The sequence below is a fragment of the Olea europaea genome, chromosome 8 (genome assembly GCF_002742605.1).
Source record: "Olea europaea var. sylvestris chromosome 8, O_europaea_v1, whole genome shotgun sequence".
Lineage (NCBI taxonomy): Eukaryota > Viridiplantae > Streptophyta > Magnoliopsida > Lamiales > Oleaceae > Olea > Olea europaea.
In genome coordinates, this window is record NC_036244.1 from 19998707 (window position 1) to 20021883 (window position 23177).

Here is a 23177-nt window from a genome sequence, read left to right on the forward strand (position 1 = left end):
GGGGGGTGGGGGGGGGGGGGGGGGTAATTATAGCTGGCCGTCTAACAAAAAGGATCAAATGAAGTTTTACTACAATGGACAAGGCTTCATGACAATGCAGATTACACGAAATGAAGTTGGGATCGACTTCTATGATATTGTTGGCAACATTTTGCACAAATGGAGTATATCAAAATCTATTTATCCTCCATATAGATAGATTTGAATGCTAATTAATGTACAAATATACAATTGTATGCTCCTCTTATATATTTGTAATCTGAATTTCTATTAGTCAGTATGAGCTAATATTATTGAAGGATTAAGCTTCAACCATCTATATAGAAATCAATTGATGTCAAGTGAGAATAATGCTAAACGTTCTATGTCATTTTCACCCCGCATCCTTTGAGCGAGCCAACTAATGGATTTAATGATGCATTTCAACACTCTGCAGCCATTTCAAAACCAAGCAAGAGTAAAGATAGACAAAGGAAGACTTTAATGTAGGAGTAAAATCGAGACTTCGCAGGGTTTTCGGTCTCGGTGATGTCGATGGAGTTAGCGCAGTCAAAGGCGACGCGACAATGTATTACGGAGGTAAGGGAGAAGAATGTGGATGCAATGGAAGTGAGGCAGTCAGCAGCCTTGTGGGCTTTCAAGAGGAGAACCCAGGTTAACTGCTTGCCATTCTTATTCCGACCTTCTTTGAGAAGATTCCAACACATATTTGAATGATACATTTTCTTTAGAATATTTTTGTCTCCAGTTGGTAGGGCTTGCTGCTGCTATTCATTTTCTTTTAGGGTTCGAAAATGCGGATGGTGTTGGGAGTGTAGCATATTTCCGAAGGTGGAGGTACGGCGATTTCTGAAAGTTGTCGTTGGAGAAGAAAGGCCTCATCGGATTTTGATATAGGGGAGAGGGATGGGTGGAGGGAAGTGGGGTTATATATTTATTTTTATTTTTTGGAGTTTTTAATATAATTTTTTTACTTATTTAATATGAGATAAATGAAAATTACTATTATACCCTTTCTAAATTGGTCCAAATTGATTAAATTTTGACTTTTCTAGTCAACTAATGGTCAAATGGGTGGATTCCATCGATATGGACTTTAACTGCATATTTATGAAAGGTAAGGGACCTTCACTGACACTAAATGAAGGTTAAGATAAAGTATACAAACATTGAAAAGGTTTGGGATCGCTGCTGCAATTTTCCCTTAGTTAAATATAATAGTCTTTTATAACTAGAATGCCAATTTTAAATTTATAGAGTTATTGGAAATGTGATATAATAATTTTGACAAAATTTTAATTTATTATTAGAGGGGGAAGTGGTGGAAGTAGGGATGGCAAAAAAAATAAAAAAAAAATCCTATTACATTTAATACTCGTTGGAACCCACCCCGAACGGGGGACTTCCCCATCAATATATTTAAAATTTATTACAAATTAGTCCTTTTATATAAAATCTCATAATTTAATTACAAAGATATCTTTTTCATAAATAAATAAATGAAAAAGCAGTTATAAGAATTTTTAGTTACAATTTAATTTTTTCATTGAACATTGAGATAAACGGATGGGAAGGAGGGAGGGGACATAAACAAACATAACCGATAAAAAAATATAAATTTTTAATCATAGTTTTAATGTCCGTCGAAAGGAAAATAAAAGAGAAATATTGAAAGAAACAAAAAATACATATTAATTTTAATTTTTTTCTTGTGAAAGTTTTTCAAAATCTTAGGATTAATGAGAAACTTTGTTTTGAGATTTTATTTTTGTATTTTTTGCATAAAAATTAATACCCAGAAACTTTTATAAAATATTTTAAAAAGTCATTGACAGTTTTGAATACCTAAGAATTATATAAATTTCTAAAAAAAATTTTATTGAATATATTTGACTTTTAAAAGTTTTGATTAAATATACCTATACTTTTTAGTATTAAAAAGTTTATATTTAGTATCTTTAAATTTTTTAAATTCAAAAAAGTCTTTAAAAGTTCAAATTGAATACACTCATTTAGCCAATAGCCCACCTACAACGAATTTCACTTGGCTAGTCCAATACAATCTATAAAACCAATTTTTTGGCCCAATTATATATTTCAATTTTAGCCTAAAATAAGACCAATATGTCTTTCTTTCATCCTTTCTTTTCTCCCGTTAATCTGTGAAATTGAAAACCAAATTTGATATGTTAAATTTTGGTATAAAGATTGTATCTCCTCTCTATGTGCGCGTGCATGAGTGTGGTTGAGAGAGACATATTTACATTAAATTTGAGGTATAATGAATAATATTTTATTTGTCTAATTTGGTGCTCAGGAAAAGTATGCATTGATGATTTAGAGAATATGCTTGATGAATTCATGCTCTCTCAACATCGAGGTAGGGGATGGTAGCATTGAGAAGGTCTATTTTCTTGGTCTTATTTGTGAACTTCAATTATATCATATAAATACAAAGCATACAAGCATAGTTACATGCTACATACATACATCACCGAAAACCGTGAAGTTTGGATCGAACTCAAGAAAAATGTTACAGTTGAAAATCAATATTTAACATGCAAAAAAAGAAGCAGTTAAATCCACCTGTAAAAGGTAAAAGAGTGAAGTTCTGACGAGATTTAATGTTCTGATTGACAATATTTATTGTGAAACCTTGCTCTCGGGCCAATCATTTTGCCTAACCAATAGAATTGTCATCTACTCAAGAACATTTGAAATTTTGGCATGCTTATAAAAGATTAATGGTGGATGATCTCGTTGAACTATACTGCTGTGGTTGGACAACAAGCATGATCTACATGATATTAGCATTAGAGGATAATAATTATTTTTTTTTTCCTGTTAGTTATTTGTTAGATATATTTCATCTTCAGTAAATATCTATTAGTTGCACAAGTTTGAATGAGAAGCTTCCAAATATCTACTAATACTTGTCTCCTCTTCTTTTTGTTTATGTGGAAACTGTATTTAGATAGTAGAAAAGTTGACGGTTAATCATGAAGAATGTGTAGAAGGTAAATTTAACTCAATCAAAAGCCTAAAGGAAACAAATGCTCGAAGTGTATCTTATGTCAGACAGGTAACTATCACTCTCTAGTGACTAAACAAGTTTTTATTATTTGGATCAACATTTTTGCTATTAATGAATCGAGTTTGTTGTTTATTAAGCCCCTGTTTGGTTCCCATTATTTGCCCATTAAAATGAAAATTATGACCGTTATCCATCATATCAAGTCACCATATTTGACTTTCTATTTCTTGTGTGGAGCCCGTAACAACTATATTTTTCATTCTCTTTTTTACATTAATATGTACTAAATGACGCCTAATTGACAACCTTGGAATGTCTTTTAAGAAGGAAGGATAAATATATGAGCATGTTTTTGAATTGTGATGTAAATATTGATCATACAAGTTTGATCTATATCTAGTCATTAGTCAAATATGACTGTAGACCAGTTAGATGGCTGTATATATATTTTTAGCCTCTATTCGGTAGAAATCATTTGCTATCTCTAGGAACTAACCCACACATAAGTTCATACCAAATTTATCAACATCGTTGCTTACACTCCACAGATTAGCCACTATGTTAGGAGAACACATTAATGATTACAAAATAGGAGCACCTTCCGGGGCGTAAAACCCATTCAGTTTTAGTTCACGACTTTCGCATCCAACAGTACTATAGCCATACAACCATTGAGTTCTTGAAATTTTTCCTCATGATCAATGTTCAACTCAGAAATGGTAAGGTAAATACGAGATTGGGTTTAACGATTCTCTGGAAATACAAAGGTAAATACGAGATTGGGTTTAACGATTCTCTGAAAATACAAAGGTAAATACGAAATCGGGTTTATCCATTTTCTGGTAAAAAAAAAAAAAAAAGAATACATACCTGGCTATGCTTTACTTAAACTACTTATTTGTGAAACTTGATTTTCAAAGTAACTATTTTTTCCTTACTGACAAATCTTGCTTTTGCTTTTCTCTAACTCACTTTCACAAGTATTAACTTTTAAGCACAATCAAATATGTTCCAATTGTTTACCATCTACATGGCCCGAATAAACATAGAGGTTGTGGTTTTTCAAGGTTACAATTAGCTCATTGTTTGGGAAAAATATTTACACGCACCATGCACAAGAAAGTCAAAGAAGAAACTTCAATCCAATTTGGCAAATCTTTATATTTCTCATCAAGTAAGAGAAATAAAGAACAATATTACCTTGCAATTCTCTTTTTGCAACCATTTCTCAAATTTATACTGTCCACTTCAAAATTCAATCATTGTTTGGATTTATACATAATATAGGTTATGAGGATTTATCGATAGAAATGGTACAAAATTTGTCGAAAATTGTGCTTGTTCTTGGTAACGCGTGTGAATTGTTGCAAGAATGCTTCCAATAGATAGCATACGATAAATCTCTTCGTTTTCCACTATTGATAGATTCTCCCATGGAAATAACTGCAGAAAATTATCAATATTACTTAAATAACATTTAATAAAAGCGTAGGACCATTTATGATCAATATGATACGAATCAATCAAAGAAATTATTAATTATATTTATATAAATTATTGTAATAAAATGAAAAGCATAATCAGTTAGATTCATTTATTTGATTTACAAATATAAAAATTTCAATTAATTGGTTAAATAGAAACTCTAGGAACTTAAAAAAATATAGTAGAAAATAACAAAAGAAAATACATGAAAGTAATAAATTAAGGGTGTGTACCTGAACCTCGAAATTTAGGACTAGAATGATGGGGCTTCTTTTCATGCAATCAATCTCATTGTTGTCACGTGTTTTGTGTTTTGTACACAGAACTCAATAGGGATGTAGATACTTCCGGCTTTATGCCAACATAACATCGTTTCGTCAATATATACAGTAAATATCTTTCGTCTACGGACAGGTACTATTTCATGAACACAAGGTGTTCAGAATTTGACCACTGTCCCAACATGACATGTTTCTAAACACCATGCCAAAAAGCTTTCGTATCTTTGATACATAAAGGCACATTGGCATAAAATTTAATTGAGTAAATAAATTCTTCATTTTAATGCTTGTAAATTCGCTATTATAAACCAAGGTTCCTAACATGATCGAGCAAGGGCACGGTGTGTAGGCCATGTCTGGGACGCTGCAGGGACGCAGTCCGATTTTTAGGCATTTCTAGGCAGTTTGTGGACACTGTGTGTAGGCTATGTCCGGGACGCGGCAGTGACGCAGCCTAATTTTCAGGCATTTCTGGGTAGTTACTGGACATGGTGTGCATGCCAAATTTGCTCGATCATGTTATGAACCTTGGTTTATAACAACGAATTTACTAGCATTAAAATGATGGATTTTTTTACTCAATTAAATTTTATGTCAATGTGTCTTCATGTATCAGAGATACAGAAGCTTTTTGACATGGTGTTTGGAAACATGCCATGTTGGGACAGTGGTCAAATTCTGAACACCTTGTATTTAAGAAAGAGCACCTGTCCGTAGACAAAAAAATATTTACTGTATATATTGACGAAACAATGTTATGTTGGCATAAAGCCGAGAGTATCTACATCCCTTTTGAGTTCTGTGTACAAAACACAAAGCACGTGATAACGATGAGATTGATTGCATGAAAAGAAGTCCCACCATTCTAGTGCTAGATTTTGAGGTTTAGGTACATACACCTAGTTTATTTTTTTAATGTATTTTGTTTTGTTATGAGCTTTTAGAGTTTCTATAATTAATTGAAATTTTTTTATTTGAAAATCAGATAAATGAATCTAACAGGTGATGCTTTTCTTTTCATTATAGTAATTTATATAAATATAATTGATAATTTTTTTGATTAATTCGTATCATGTTGATCATAAATAGTTTTATGCTTTTATTAAAGATTATTTAAGCAAGATTGATAATTTTTTGTAGTTATTTCCATTGGAGAATCTGTTGACATTGAAAAATAAAAAGATTTATTGTATGCTATCCGTTAGAAGTATTCTTGCAACAATTTACACACATCGCCAAGATCAAGCGTAGTGTTCAACAAATTTTGTACCATTTCCATTGATAAATCATTTTCATTTATGTAATAAATCCGAACAATGATTTCATTGGAAGTGGACATGTTAAATTTGAGAAATGGTTGCAATGTAATCTTATTATTTATTTCTCATACTTGATGAAAAAAACAAAAATTTGTCAAATTGGGTTGAAGTTTCCGTGTAGGGAGCTATAATATTTTCCCCCAAATAATGAGCTGGTTATAGTCTTGAAAAGCCACGACCTCTCTGTTTATTCGGGCCATGGAGACAGTAAGCAACAAATTTATGTGTTTGATTGTGCTTAAAAGTTAATACTTGTAAATGTGAGTTAGAGAAAAGCAAGATTTGTTAGTAAAAAAAAGTTTGAAAATCAAGTTTCACGAACAAGTAACTTAAGTAAAGCATAACCAAGCATGTATTCATTTTTTTTCTATTTTGTATTTTCAAAGAATCGTTAAAATCGATTTCATTTTTTACCTTGCAATTTCAGGGTTGAACATTGACCTTGTAGAAAAGATTCAAGAACTTAATGGCTGTGCTGCTGCTGCAGTACTATTAGGATGAGAAAGTTGTAAAATAAAATTATATAGGCTTTACGCCCTAGAAGATTCTCCTATTTTGAATTTATTGGTGAGGTCTCCTAACATAGTGGCTAATCTATGGAGTGTAAGAAATGATGTTGAAAATTTTGGTATGACCTTATGTGCGAGTTAGTTTCAAGGCATATCAAATGATTCTACCAAATAGGGGCTAAACATGTATATACAACCATCGAACTAGTCTCCAATCATATTTGACTAATGACTAGATATGGATCAAACTTGTATGATCAATATTTAAATCACAATTCGAAAACATGTTCATATATTTATCCTTTATTCTTAGAAAACATTCCAGTGTTGTCATTTAATAAACAAGCTCAATTCATTAAAAACAAAAATATTGATCGAAATAATGAAAATTAATTCAATCACTAGAGAGTGATAGTTACATGTTTGACATAAGTCTATAGACTAATGGGCAAGTTAAGATCTCCATTAGGGAGTCAAAGAAAATCCTAGAAGCTATAGTTAATATGTGATGCACATTTTGGTCAAAAAAATTAGATGATGCGCTTTGAGCCTATCGAACCGCATTTAAAACTCCTATTGGGATGTCTCCTTATTGATTGGAGTTCGAAAAGGTATGTCACATACCAGTTGAACTTGAGTCTAATGCATATTGGATAACTCACATGATAAACATTGATATAAAGGCGGTCGGAAAAAAGATGATCCTTTAATTAAACAAGTTTGATGAATTTAGGTTTGGGGCTTTATGAGAATGCAAAATTGTATAAGAAAAAATCTAAAAGATGGCACAATAAGCACATCAAAGAAAAAGGGTTCGAGGTTGGTCAACGAGTTTTGATGTTCAATTCTTGCCTCAAACTCTTTCTAGGAAAGCTAAGATCAAGATAGTCGGGTCCATTCACAAATGGAGCTGTACATCCATGTGGTACATTTGAAGTTATATCTCAAGATTACCAACGAAGGTTTAATATCAGTGGGCAAAGGTTGAAAGCTTATTGGGGAGGATTACTCCAATGAGAAGATAATTCTGCCACTTGAGGATCTAAAATAAACTTAAACGAAAAAGTGAGCTAAAAATACTAAAAAAAGGCTTGTTGGGAGGCTTCTTCCCTTTTATTTTATTCAGTTTTTATACATTTGTTTAGGATTTTTCATGTTTTGTGTTTTTGTTATTGAATTAGGTATCTTCATCTACAACTTAGGTATGTGTTTTGTATGATTTCGAGCATTCAAAACATGTACAAGTGATTTGAGTGAGAAAAAGGTTTTTGGGGGTCCAAAACGAGAATTTGGAGAAAATTACACCAAAAGGTAACTTTTAAAAGAATGTCTGAGTTTGAAATAATTTTCATGTTTTATCATCTCTTTTTAGGCCTTTAGGACATAATTTAGTCGAAAATCAACGTTTGGGGACGGTCGAGGGGTCTGAAGTATCAAATTCCAACAAAGGAACAATATCCTCTTTATTGATAGTCAACGCGTAACCTTGTGCATGCAAGGCCACAATAAAATTAACAAGGGCTTATATGACTAGGTGCAGTTGACCAATGGGGTGGGTTTTAAAACCCACCTCGATACACATTACATGCACACTGAAAAACATTACCGACACCCCCTCTCGATTTTTCTTCAAATTCTTGACAGTCTCTCATCAACTTTTTCCAAATTTCACGTGGGCATTGAAGATTGTACAAACTACAGCATCATTCAACAACTGTTTCACACTAACATCCCCAAAATTTCAAGAAATCAAAAGTACTTGTTATACTTTGAAGAATTTCATGGTTTTGCTAGTTTTCTATATATCTCGCTATTTGTTGGAATTTTTGTGGTTCTTGATTGATAACGGGAGGTAGGCCATATGTGTTGTAAATTAGTGCATTAGACTTGTTTAGGTTCAAAGTTTGCATTAGACTCATTGCACATTACGTGTTTGACGAAAGGTTTAAATGCATTTTTTGTTCATGCCTGTGGCCCTATTTACATTCCCTACCTACGAACCCTCGTCTTTCCTATGAATCGACGTTCATATTATTTTATTATGGTTGGCATAACCTATACAAGTAACTAATGTTCATTTTTTTACACTGTTTGATAAGGATGCCTCCAAAGATAAATAATATTTCTTCCACATCATAGGGCAAAAAAAGGGTCACGAGATCTTCCAGCATAGCTCGCACTCGACTTGATGACGAGGTATGCGGTAGTTTTCAACACTTGAGCACAAAGCTAGATTTGATAATGTGGTCTCAAGATGGAAACTTTGGCCAAGACGATAGGTAGTGGTGGAAGACTTTCTAGGGTTTGAGTTGACCCAGTTGATTCGTTTAGCAAGATGGGAACAAGTAGTAGACGAGCCTTACAAGGTCTATCTTACCTTGGTGTAAGAGTTCTACTCCAACTTTACTGTAGAGTTTGACATTCTGGGGACCGAACATATGCACCAGACATGGATTTGAGACAAATGGACAATGTTCTTGCCAGAAGTAATCGATACTTACTACGGACTAACTAGGGACAATATCATTCCAGTGCCAATGGATCTAGACTTGTTAGTCGTTGCACAAATGCTATATGGGAGAGACGACTCATGGTCACTTCTAGAAAATGAATTTGAATACCGACATCTGACAGACTCCCTTGTGATCCTATATAACTTCATTAGTCACAACATCGATTCAAACTCACACCGCACCACCATTAGTCACCTGAAGGCCAGTCTACTGTATCCTCTCGCATGAGGTTTTAAGATTTATTTGGGATCTATTATTTACAATCTCATACGTTTTGTGGCGACAGATTCAAACCTAAAAAGCTTATGATTAATGTTGATGAATTGCAATTTGTCGCCTTTTCTTCTAGCCAAGACCTGGGTTTAGTAGAATCTTCGTTGAATAACTCGATTGCAATTGGCATGTTTGTTTATCTTTCTTTCTTTATGGCCCTGTGTGTGTGTGTGTATGCCTTTACTCATTTTGTAGCCTTCATATAATTCATTCATCCCCTTCATGTAGGCATTTGATTCTCTTTTCACATCATCTGACCTGCATGGCATGAATGGTGGCCAAGTACCACAATGTAATCCAAAAATATTAGATAGAGCTACCACAATGTAGGATCGTGGCCAGGTAACCTTTTTAACCCTTTAGATACTTTTGATAGAAATTTGATGAGATTAACTGATAGTGATGGCGTGCTTTTTAGTGAACTAGCCTGCAAAATGTAACGTGCGAAAACTATTGGGCTAAGTGGCAACTTGACAATTGAAATTGTTTACTTTTAGTTGTTTTTATTTCTGTGTTCTTTGAAAAAGTCATTGATATTAAACCATACAAACTGCATAATTCATTGCTGAAGGTTTTTTTGTCAGTTCTTTTACATTAAGTAATAAGAACCATCTCTATAGAGGGTTCTCAATAAAATTTGAAGACCGATACAATTTTTTATATTGATTTTACTGAGAAATCTAAATTTACTACATATTTGAAGTTTTCCAACTGTTATTTAGAACAATTTCAATCTCTCTCTTCTATTGGTTAAGCTTTTCCTCATATTTAGATTCAATATGGGAGTTTTGTCCAGCACTGAGCGGTTCTTCTTAAGGCAAATACCCGAACGAGTATTTGAATAAAAAATTAACGAGTTTGGTTTAGTTCTCGATTCTAGTCCAAAAATCGAATAAGAATCAAATCTTCCTAATCTTTTTTTTTTAATCTTAAATAAGCCAAACTATTTATTTAAAATAAATTTGCTAACTAATTAGCTCAAACCTAAAATATGATTTTTCTATTTTTAATTTTCAACCAAAACCAACTTAATTAAATTGACCTAAGTTTTACCCAAATTTCTTGTTCTACTATTTCTGCCATTCTGGAGAAATCGAATGTGCCTCTATTTATTATTGTGAGTTCGCTATCTTTCTATTCTTATGATTTCAAAAGTCAAATTTTTGAAGAACTCAACAAAGAAAGGCGCAAAAGATATCATAGGTTTGGACTACGTTATTTTGTAAGAGCTAAAATTCAATATGTCATAGTTGAATTAATTTAACGTTGTTGTAAATATTAAAAAAATTATTGTATAGAACTCGAGAAACGAATGGAGCCGAACCAGATTGTTCCATAATTAAGTTGGACCAGAGATTCTACTTGCTAAATACCTTCGGGTTCGATTCGGTTCTCGTTTGCCCTAAATAAAAGATAAATGTGGAAAAAATACATATTAAATATTTTATTTTGTTAAAGTTTCTAAAAATTTTGGGGTGAATGAGAAATAAATTTTGCGATTTTTAATATTTTGCTCATCCTCAAGCAAACACTTAACAAAAAATAATAAGAATAATAAATAAATAAATAAGGAAGAAGAAAAAGCAAAAAGAAAAAAAAATCACTAACAAACAGACAATCAAATAAGTACAAACAAAATCACTTAAAATAAATTGTGCTAGATATCTTGCCCTCATAGTGCAGGATTGAAAACATTAATCTCATGAATCACTTCAAAGTTATAATGTACAAATTAAATTCTCACATATTCAATGCAAAACGAGTCTGTGTATGGAGAATCAAGTGCAACGAGTCTGTGTATGGAGAACCAAGTACAACGCTGTACAATAATAAGTCGATCCAATTCCCGACCTTAAAAGTCAAATATTTTCTTTCTCGTTTGTAAGATTCATATACCCTCAAACTTATTTTCTTTTCTCTTCCCAAGAGTGTAATCTAAAGTTAATTTATAATCCACTACTCCTTACCTTCTCTAGTTTGGTTAGATTTTAGTATTACAACCTTGCATTGGTTCCGGGAAAATGAAGTTTCATATTTATGTTCTTGTGTCTTATTAAGATGGATAAATTCTAAGCTGCGGGTTCTATATGTGTGTGGAATTATCAATCACTTCAATGTGGATCCTATATTGAGATGATCGATTTAATAAGTCCACATGTTTGAGATAAGTTATTACATTATTTGAATGAGATGAAATTTGAATTATGGAATTGATGGGCACCAAAACTCATCTTCCTCAATGTTTTGGCCCCGTTTGATCCTCATTTTCTAAAACTTCATTTTTTTCAAAATCATTTTTCAATTACAATTTTCTGATAAAATAATTTAACATGTAAATTCAAAATTTCAACTTTTGATTTCAAATTCATGAAAAAATCACGATTATGAAATTCATTTTTACAAAAAAATGAGCACAAACAGAGCCTTATTAGAATTCAGATTGCATAATCCGCCTTAAGATTCTATAGATTTATAATTGTTTTTAATTATTAGAAATATTAAAAAATTAAAAATTAAAGCATGATCTTTCCTTTTGAAAGCATTCATTTGGTTCGTTATGCAACGGGCATCAACTTATACTGGAGAACATGGCATATACATCATATTCCTCAATCAATATTATTATTTAATTATTTAAAGTCTCAATCAATAAAATCATGTAGCAAAACAACAAACACAAATTAACATTTTAATTATTCTCCCCCGTGATCTTATCCTCCTCTTGACAATTAACCATCATGAGAAAATTTAGCACTCATTCTTTTATGCTATTGATTTCTTTATTGTATTAGAAACTACTCGATAATATCAAATTATAAATTAAAAAAAATAAAAATTAAACTATTATTGGAGCTCTCCCAAGTCTATACAAAGTCTCACTTGGGTCATCGGACTGTAAAATGTCTCAGAAACTAAGCTTTAATTTTATTTCTAATGGAGTCACTCTATTAGTTACAATAAAAGAAATTAATGGGTTTGTCTACGTGGACGTTAAACAAGATAGAATATCATATAGAATAAAGTCAATAGACATAAAGCACGATTTAAAACTTCAATCCTAATACCATGAAATCAGTTGAGTGATGACAAGTTTGCGGATTATATCATAAAATCTTGTGTACCCATAAATTTATCGAGTGAATTTTCATCCCATGTAGTATTTTATCTAATTATCAACATCCACATAGGCATCTAACAGATTGATTAGATATGAAATAAAATTAGAGTTTGGTGACTTGATGAAGACTTGATGAAGTTAGGTGAAAATATATCCTTTGACATTAAAATAAAAAGGAAAATTCATAGTAATGATTAATTTAATATGACGTAAATACACATTTGTTTGAGTCACTTGTATTCTCCACTTTGGAGCAATAAAATCAGTATTTTAATGATTAGGTAACATAAAAGTTAGAATCACTTTGTAATAAATTATCCTTTAGATGGTTTTCCAAATGTGCTATCAGATAGTACATACTCTAAAGCAATCCAACCTTGGCATTAATTTATTGTATCGGTCGTCGCGTTTCTCTAATTCTCACTATATATGCTTGTATTATCCTGATTATACAACCCTGAATTCCACGACATGAATTTCACAAAATGTCTGAAATTTCCTCTGTTAATTCTATTTTTCATATTGATCTCCTTTCCTTGTTTAACAAGAAGCACCCCAGTGCTAGATACAGATGGTAATGAAGTCCAAAGTAATACGAAATACAATGTATTTCCTCTAGAAAGAGGAAATGGTGGTGGACTTGCACTTTCTGCAAAAGATAGGCCATGCCCATTTATTGTCATGCAAGAAAACTATGAATCTTCAAGTGGGCTTCCTCTAAAGTTGTTTCCATTGGACAACAAGCAACAGGTAGTTAACTTGTCCACATATCTGAATATCGTTTTCTCGGCTGCCACGATTTGCGTGCAATCGACCGTGTGGAAACTTGGCGGCGTGGATGAGATCACAGGATGGAGATATGTGTCTAGTGGCGGCATCATGGGGCGTCCGGGAGTGCATTCAGTTGACACATGGTTCAAACTTGAAAAGTATGGGAATGTGTATAAGATTGTTTGGTGTCCTACTAATGTGTGTAATACTTGCAAGGTTGTGTGTGGGAATGTGGGTGTATTTGTAGAAAATGGCAAGAGATGGCTTGGTTTGAGTGATGTACCTCTTGTTGTTGTGTTTAAGCGAAGTCCAACTTGATAAGAGTTCAGAAAATCTCATTAATAAAAAGACCTATTACTAGATTTTTCTTGATTCTATCAAAATTATGTGATTTATTACAAGAATTAGTTCAATTCTAGAAAGAATTTGAAAAAAAGAAATGTACTAGTTAAGAATGGTTGTTACTACTCAACACACGTAAGGATCATGAGGGAATTATAAGTCGCATTGAGAAATAAAACATGAATTCTAGTAACAGTTCAGATAATCTCGACTCAAGACATAAGAAAAAAAGACTTATAGTACAATTATCGACTAAAATTCTATTGGAAGGTGATGTGAATTTCTATGCAACACGGCTACAAATACTTATAAAAGAATAAAATATCATTTGAGAAATATCTAATTTATTTTATTTTTTCAAGTATCTTCATGTTCAAATCAGTTGTACAGCCATTTCACCTTTCAATACAAACAATGTAATTGTCAACACGACAAACTTATTATAGTTGAATTAAATGAACACGATGCTCCTCCATGGGTATAAGCCAAAAAAGTTGAAGAATTTATAGTTGGACATTTGTGCCCACGTGATAAGTTATGGTCTCAAGGATTTGATGATGTGTCTTATTGAATAATTATTGAAGAAGTTAATTTCCTCTATTTTGGTGGGAAATAAAAATATACTACCCATCAATTCATACATGCTATTATTTGAGAGGCAAAGAGAGAAACACAAGTAGACTACATATATATTTAGAGATTGAAGACATGCTATTAAACGGAAATTCATGATACAAAATTAAAGATCGATCACTATGAATCATGTAGTTCTTTATTATTTCATATTTGTCTATGAAAAATAAGATCTGGTAAAAAAGAGAGAGAGAGAGATTGGTTAACATTGTGATGGTCGAAATAGAAACAAACTGAAGTTACAATTTTTTAAACAAATAAAGAAAATAATACCTGTTAAATATCTTTTCTTAAGCTTCGAAAGATTTATTTGTAAGTCAATAAGTTCTAAAGTAAATAATTTTTGTTTATATATATTAAAATGAAGTACGTAAAAATCTAAAATATTTATAGATATGTTCAGAAAATTAAATTATAGTAGGAGAGAATCATACTTTCTCACTATTTTCTCTGATCGCATATTTGCAAGCCCGTTGCCATATCTCTATAATATCCCCATCGCTAAATCTTGGAGTATATTCATCAAGAACTCTCAGATGAATGTCTTTGGAAGTGTGATCGTTCATCTAGCAGAGCAACATAAACTAAATGATCAAGACTACCAGGTCAATTATGTCAGTCTATTAGTAGCCTCAATTATGGGGCTCCATTACAGTCAGAAATTGGTTGAGAATTCGACCAGCAGTTGGCATATCGAACGTTACTTAACTTAACCAAAAGTAATCTTACTTTCTATACAAACAAGTAAGAAAATGTAAAACTAAAACAAGTATAAATAAAATTTGACGGTTTATGGGTATTCAATATAAACTTTTTGAAATTTCATAAACTTTTAAAAAATCTTTAAAAAAACATGGTGTATTCAATTGAAATATTTGAGAAGACTCTATAAGCTTTGATGCATTCAAATTATTGATAATTTTTAATGACTTTTATAAAATCTCTAAAATTAATTTTTAAGCATAAAGTACTAATTTTTAAGCATAAAGTACTAAAATAAAATCTCAAAGATTGTCTTCTATTCATTCCCAGTTTTTGGGAGACTTTTGCAAAAAAATAAAAATTAATTAATTAATTAAAAAATAATAAAAATAACAATATGTGTTTTTTGTTTCTTTCAATATTTCTCTATCTTTTTATCGTCTACGAACATTAGAGTCGTATTTTTTTTTAGTGGTTATATGTGTTTCTATTTTTCTTTTTTTTTTCCCTGTCTCTCTATCTCTCTTTTATTTTTTTTATCTCTATTTTCTATTTAAAAAAATTTAATTATAAGTAAAGATTCTTATAACTTTTATTTTTCATATTTTAATGAAAAATATCTATTTGCAACTAGAAATTATAAGAGTTTATATAAAAAATAATTTATGACCAAGTTTAAATAGAATTCTTGTTTACTCTTTAAAGGTGTGTCATATTGATTATTGTTTATTTAATTAAGGTGGCTTATATTTTTATTCTTTTAAAAATATGTTTTATTATATGGAGAGGGGAAAGGGAAATGCCAACTCATATGTGAAATTTTCACCAGTTTTGCTACTTTAATCAAAAGGGTGACATTCTGGGTGACCGAATTGCCACTTGCCAATTCTATGGTTGTTGGTAGAAAACTATTTTTTTCTACCAATCAATTGTGATTTGCCATTTGACAATTCTGTCACCCAAGGAGTCATTCTGAATGTTACTATAGCAAAACTCAATTTTCACACTGTTATTCTAAATCCATGTGAATTTCATTTAAATAGAAGTCTTCAATGGTTATTTATTCTACAAAAGTCTATGAATGTTTTGAAATGATAATCTATAAAAGTTTACAAAAGACTTCACTAATTCCATACAAATCTATAAAAAGTTTACAAAATTCACAAAAATCTTTTACTATAAAAAAAAAAAAAAAAAAGAGCCTCATAAAAGCCTACAAAAATTAATTGAATGCACCCCTTAAATGTTCATTTGACATGAAATAAATCTCAAAAGTTACTTTGGAACTCATTTGCTTAGTTTTATAAAAGTGATTCTTCTAGTTAGAAGATCTTTTACGCGAATTTCCTCTCAAAACTTTTTCAAAAGAAGAAGACTCTGTTAAAAATTAGTTTCCAATATCACTTAAGGTAACTTTTCTTAATAAGCTTTTATGAAAGAAATAAAAGTAAAAAATAAAAATTTTGCCAAACAAACCCTAAGTAGATTATAAACACATTATAATGTTAACACGTTACATTCGAGTTTTGCTCCTAAGCCCCTTTATGGTGGTCCTTTGTTTTGGAAAAATACATTGTTTTAAATAGGTAGTTTTTGGAGGATGTGTGATTAAAAGTGGGAAAAAGTTTTAAATTTATTTGTATAATATTTTATTGTGTGGATGTATGATTAAAAATTAATACATAGAAAAAAGAGTTTCGAAAGAGTGAAATATAAACCGAGGCTAAATGTCTGAAACTTCGGCCATGACATTTTTCTCTGCCATATCCATGTGAAAACATAGACCAAACCTTTTTCTGCCATGACATTGACTATAATGGCTGGCCCTACTAAGAAATGGACAAATTGAGAAGCCAGCACCAACCCGACAAAGATCTGGATTAATGACAGCCCAACGAAAAAGAATACCAAAAAGGAGAATGAAAAGCACCCACAATTCCTGCTAATAAATGACCCCTATTTTGTCATATGTATTAAGTGCTTAATTAAACAAAAAAGCATGGGCACAAATGCATTTTTTCCAATTATAAACAGTAATTGAAATTTGAATATAAGTTATGTAGTTAAAAAAAAAAAAAAAAAAGTTGAAATTTTAGTATAATTTCGACATTTAATTAACTTAAAGGAGCTCTTATTGGAATTCCTTTTCTCTTATGCAATAGCTTCCTTCGCCTTAATAGTGTAGTACTAACCCATTCTTGAATTACTTCAGAAGAATCATTTTCACTAGAAAGCTCGTCAAGTTTGGTGAAAATCTCTTGGCTTTGCTGTTCAATTACTGCGTTCGACGACATCTGCAAATCCAATTTTGAAACATAAGTAGCTTATAAGCATTTCGGGCATTCGATAAAACTAAGTTGAGAGAACTACTTTGCAGGCAATGGAGCAAAAGCGATTGGGCAAGTCTTGTATGTGCCTCCCACATGCTTCACACGATGCCCCAGCTTTCGGTTTTGAAGTTTTTACAAATTCTTTCAATTGTGGGCGAGAATTCAAATGTACTGCTTTTTCACCATTAATTTTGTACGTCTGCATGTAATTTCATTAACTAAATTGTGAATTAACATAATTAGCAACTGATTATAACAAAAAAAAAAAAGAAAAAAAAAAGAGGACGATTAATTGAGATTATTAATGAAGGATTACCAAATCAGAAAAGATAATTAACCGCAAGAGAATAATATATAATTATCAATTTAAAAAGTAATAGGAGAATTGAGAGAAGAAAAATGGATACGAACCTGAATTTGAGAAGAATCGAGATATTTCTGAATATCTTGGACGCGAACGACATCATGATATACATATTTGCAGATTTGAAGGCAGCGATGAAGGTTGCAGTGAGTTGAAGAAGTTATACAGTGCTTACAAAAGCAAAGATTGCAATCGATACAGAACATATTCTTCTCATTCTTCCTCAGCCCTCGATGATCAATACACGAATCGAAGAATTTGCTGTGCAGTAAAGTGCTCAACCACTCCGGTTTTCGTTTCTTCAATCCAACCTACCAATCAATCAGAATCTCAATCAAATTACTACATATATTAAAATGAATTTCACAAAAAACCTATTCAAATACGGTAAATTCCTTGCTAATAAAAACTGGATTGAAACGAGTAAATGAACACAATAACACGACAATCTGAACGAAATTCATAAAGAAATCTATTCAAATTAGCTTAATTCCTTGCTACAAACACTGAATTGAAACGAATAATTTTATGCTAACCATGTTTTTAGTAGAATTTGAAGTAGAGAAAACGATAAAAATAGTGAAGAAATGTATAGAATCAAGGGTCTTGTAAGGAAATTGAAAGTGAAATAGAAATGGCAACAGAGATCTTTTAAAATAGTGAAAAGAATAAAACCTAATAATATGTCCATGCTGGTAATAATGGAAAGTCATAAAATATTCGACGACGGCCGTTGGATCCACTTGGGTGCATAGGATGGTCGAAATATGGTTTTATTCCGCATTCTGGGTCGTTGCTTCTGGTGTTATCCGGCGCCGTTTTATCTTTTTCCTTAACTTTATTAGTAACAGCCTTTTCATTTGTAACATATAGTGGAAAAAGCTAATTGAATTTTGAAATCAATTGATGTATTCACATTTGGAATGAAAAATTGTAAGATCAAATCATATAAAATTTGACACTTGGAATGTTGACAAATTGAAGGGAAATTTTAGTCAAATTGCTTGACATTGGGCAAGTAATGTTCGAATATTAATGATTTGTTCTTGTCACATACAATTTTTTATCCTCGATCAAATATTTTTAAATAATTCTCGACCCTTTTTTTTTTTACTATCACTTGATTCTTTAGGTATTGAGCGATTCTCAGTTTGCAAACTATTAATCAAAAGTGCAATTTCTTGTTCCAAGGCCACGTATCTCTAGGCCATGTTTAGTGCTTCTTCCGTAGTTTTGACTTCCGACTTGATAAGAAACTCGTAGAGAAAGACCTCAATTTGAGCACTAATGTGGCAATTGAATCTTCACAATTGACAATCTTCATTTTCTATTATCTTTGCATCTCCCTTGCTTGTTGCAATCGAGATCAAAGCTCTTAATCATCTCACTAGGTTATCTCTATATGTTCATGGGATCATCATCTCGATAAGAGTCGTGCTACTTCTTAGGTATCATAATATCTAGTCATATTATCATTTGAGTTACAATCTTTTAATAAGTAGCGCAAAATTATTGGTTTTAGTAAGTTTTGAACGAATGCCTTAAGAATTTGATGAAAATAAAAAAATAAAAATTTGTTTTATGTGTCCAAGATATATATCCGTGTTCACATGCCCTAATCGGTAAAGGCTTTGGCAATAATTATCACGGAACTAGGATGGAACCACACTACAAAATAAAGTATTTTAGTTCCAATCAAGCAAGCTTTTAAGTTTGCGAGAAAAGAATTGTAATTAGTCGCCAACCATCAATACCGGTTATTTTTATTTTCTTCTTAGAATGAATTATATGTTAGCTTTTTGATTCCCTTGATTGCCTAATTTTTGTGATTTATCAAATACCCGACACAGCAGAAAGACCAAAAAGAAAAAAAAATAATAAATAAATAAATTAGAGGGCAGGTTGGTTGTCCTATATCATATAAATATATACATGGTAGGGTGGTCCACTAAAATCATGATATCTTAAAGTTCGAACCTAAGTCGCTATAAATATATGTCAAGTGCTATTTTTTGTTATATTCTTATATATTGTCTTATTTCAAAATTTGTTGCCTCAACTAAATCACATTATTGAAAAAAAAAATAGAGAATTAGAAAATTTTGTGGGACTGACCAACTCAACCTAACTGATTCACTACAATAAGTATCCAAAATATAAAGTGTTCAATACTCACTATTTAATTGACATGCATATTATATAACTAAGATCCACTATTTACTTGAAACACAAACAAACACGTGTCAATTGAACAGTGACATGATGATGCAGGAGGTTCCGAATCAAGTGGGGCCGAGATGTCAGATAGCACGTTTATGGTGTTGAGATACTATGAGATGGCGGATGGTGCAAAGATGGAAAGTGATTGCAATCCTTCCTTAACTGAGGCAATTTTAACACTTTTTGGTAATTTTGTCATAATTTTGACTACGATTTTTAGAATCGCAATTATAACCCCAATTCGAAAAACTCTTTTCAGCGTGCACATTGTGGTCATTAGATATGCTTGATGGGCATCAATTTCGAGGCCAAAATCCACGATTTTTCCCTTCGAATTTCAATTTTTAGTTTGTTTTTTTGTTTTTTTTTTTGTAATAATTCGTTTGCCTTTTTCTAGTTGATTACAAATCCGATTTGAGCCAAATTTTTGACAAGTCACTTCTTTTATTTTGTATTTTATTTTGGTGTAATTTTCGAAATTTTACTTTTTTCGATAAATTTTCCATAATTTCGTATTTTCTCAGCTATTTTAACCCGGCTTGTGGGTTAATTTTCGTAATTCTAGAATTCTAATAATATTGAGTGAATTTCAAACTATTTTGGACGTTATTCTTTCGTTTACTTTTATTGTGAATCATCTGTTGCAATAAGTTCACAAGATAATAGCTATCATGCTTGACGTCACATGACGTAATACTGTAAAATTTCTCAGTTTCACAGTCACTTATGTAACATTCTTTGTATATGCATTAATCACTATTATGTGACCTTGTTCATCTAATACAAAATTGGAAGAATAAGCAAATTATTATATACAAGGCATGTTTGGTGCACGATGCTAACTGTTATATAGAACTAGATAGTATAATAAATAAGATTTCAAATTCATTTTTTTTTAATTTTTGAGTACTATTCAATCCTCTGACCAAACTGCAAAATGTACTGCACTGTTATATGATTTGGCATGGTAATATAACAGATTTTGAAGGGCTTCTCAGTCATTTTAACTCCTATATTTGAGCATAGTAGTTACCAAATAGCCATGATGAAACCCATTGAAGCAAAGGTTGAGCAATCTGATCTATCGGACGAAGCACGAAGAGTGTGCCACAAAGTTTTTTGATGTAGTAATGCCCTCATTCCTCAGTCACTATGAAGCTTTCTTTGTTGAAAAATAAGGGGTTGGAGAAGAAACAACAAAATTATAGGATTAAAATTAATAAAAATCACGAAATACGTCAAGAACAAATTTGAGGCTTGAACATGGGATCGTTGTCCTCAAACTATATTTGTCCCCTCTCGGGATTAAATGAGATGCTTAAGGGTTTTGGCAATCGATTTGTAGAATTATATCGAGCCTTGTAAATGATTTAACACCAAAGCACAAGTGCAATCCTCCAAAACTTTAAGAACATAAAGGAAGATCTTGAATATAAATGTAAATTAATAGTTTGATTCAATATGGATTGATATATGGATCTCAAAATGTTTTCAATAATTCTAATAATGTTTGTATTGATCATTCATCACCTATTCCTAGGTCTCAATTAATGCATCATGAAACGATGTCAAAATAAGATGAAAAGTGGCAACTTTTAATCTCAAACGGCTCCCAAATTTCAAATTGAAAAATCAGTCAACGGCTATTTTTTAACATTATGCATACGTATAGTATAAACCGTGCGTACGCATAGTAGAAGCAAAATTTAATTATGATTTTGTCAAAACACATCTTGCGTATGCACAAAATTAAGCATGTGCTTACGCATAGGCAAAAATTCAAATTTTGCTTTTTTCAATTTTTTTTTTATTCTACCAATTCCACAATTGAGCTCAACAATAAGTTTATTATTATTCCATTGATTTTGAACAAATTTTCAACAATCCCCCACTTGTTCAAAATCAATACGATCACATATTCAAAAAGATGATAATTATGCATAAGGATTAGATATATTTCGATTTAAATCTAACCATAATATAATTCAAACAGAGTAAAGTCGGAATTAGAGGTATCATGGAAACTTTGAACCAATTATTCCTTATGTCAATACCGGTAAGAACACACACATAAGTATCACGTGTTCTCAAGTTCCTCAACTCACTTAATACTTTTATGGCCTTGCGCTCATCCTATTCGACAAACTTTTGAGAGAGAAACTTACACTCTCTATTGAGGCAACACTACCTCGAAGTTAGTCTAGATGAAGTTCTTCTAGTATTTTTGTTACTTTTAGAGGTACTTATGTTTTAGCACTAAACTTCATTGAGAGTTCTAATGCTCAACCCTCATTTCAGTAACAACCAGCATTATTTAATTAGGATAGGGTCATTGCGGATTTAAATAATGCTGCAACTATTTATATATCGAATGACTTGTTGTTACCCTTTGAACCCGTGAATTACCTTTTGAGTAATGACAGGTAGGGTTGTCGTCATTGGTGGACCTTTTTAGTTAAGAAGTTTCAATCCCATCCTACTCGAAGTAGACGCCACTAAATCTCTATTTAATGCTTTAGTTAAAGGATCCACTAAATTCTCAATTGACCTTACATAATTTAGGAAAATTATTCCATCTTTGATTAATTTCCTTATGTAGTCATGTCTCAGACTCATATGTCTAGACTTTCCATTGTATATCTCGTTATATGCTTTTACTAACGTGGCTTGACTATCACACATGATAGATATTGAAGAGATATTCTTCGATCCCAAAGGTATCTCATATAAGAGATCCTTAAGCCACTCGACCTCTTTCCAGGTATCCGATAAAGCTACAAATTCAAATTTCATGGTCGAGTGTATTATACATGTTTGTTTCTTTGATTTCCAAGAAACAGCACCTTCTCCAAGAGTGAATATCCAACCCGAAGTGGATTTACTTTCACCCGTGCAAGATATCCAACTAGCATCGGTAAATCCTTCCAATATCGCCGAAAATTTAGTATATTGTAGGCCCAAGTTTTTGGTTTGTTTTAAGCATCCAAGAACTCTCATAATAGCCTTCCAATGATTATTACTCGAATTGTTAGTTAACCTACTAAGTTTACTTATTGCATAATTTATATCCGGTCTTGTTAGGGGTAGCAGTGGGCCGAGCCGAGTCGGCTCGGCTCGTTAACCCACGAGCGGCTTGGCTCGGCTCGGCTCGGGCTCGGGCTCGTGGCTCGTTTTTCACGAGCCGAGCTTGGGCTCGGCCCACGAGCTCGTGTACTCACGAGCCACAAGCTCGTGGGCCGAGCCGAGCCGAGCCCACAAGCGGCTCGCGAGCTCGTGAATTTTT

General features: G+C 32.0%; 2 protein-coding genes and 1 pseudogene across 2 annotated transcripts; 2 read left to right on the top strand and 1 right to left on the bottom strand.

Annotated features, from left to right (window-relative positions):
- The window catches only part of LOC111398416, a 10001-nt pseudogene extending 9802 nt beyond the window's left edge, over positions 1-199 (top strand).
- A 12771-nt stretch (positions 200-12970) lies between these two features.
- On the top strand, positions 12971-13648 carry LOC111399294 (kunitz trypsin inhibitor 2-like). The gene has a single exon (XM_023026550.1). It carries the CDS (start codon positions 13004-13006, stop codon positions 13619-13621), a length of 618 nt encoding a protein of 205 aa, XP_022882318.1. The 5' UTR covers positions 12971-13003; the 3' UTR covers positions 13622-13648.
- Positions 13649-16513: 2865 nt separating this feature from the next.
- On the bottom strand, positions 16514-18335 carry LOC111399295. The gene is made up of 4 exons (XM_023026551.1): positions 18211-18335; positions 17722-17985; positions 17351-17509; positions 16514-17274 (listed from the first exon to the last, which is right to left on the bottom strand). The coding sequence occupies exons 1-4, from the start codon at positions 18211-18213 to the stop codon at positions 17095-17097; spliced, it is 606 nt and encodes a 201-aa protein (XP_022882319.1). The 5' UTR covers positions 18214-18335; the 3' UTR covers positions 16514-17094.
- Between the last annotated feature and the right edge of the window lie 4842 nt (positions 18336-23177).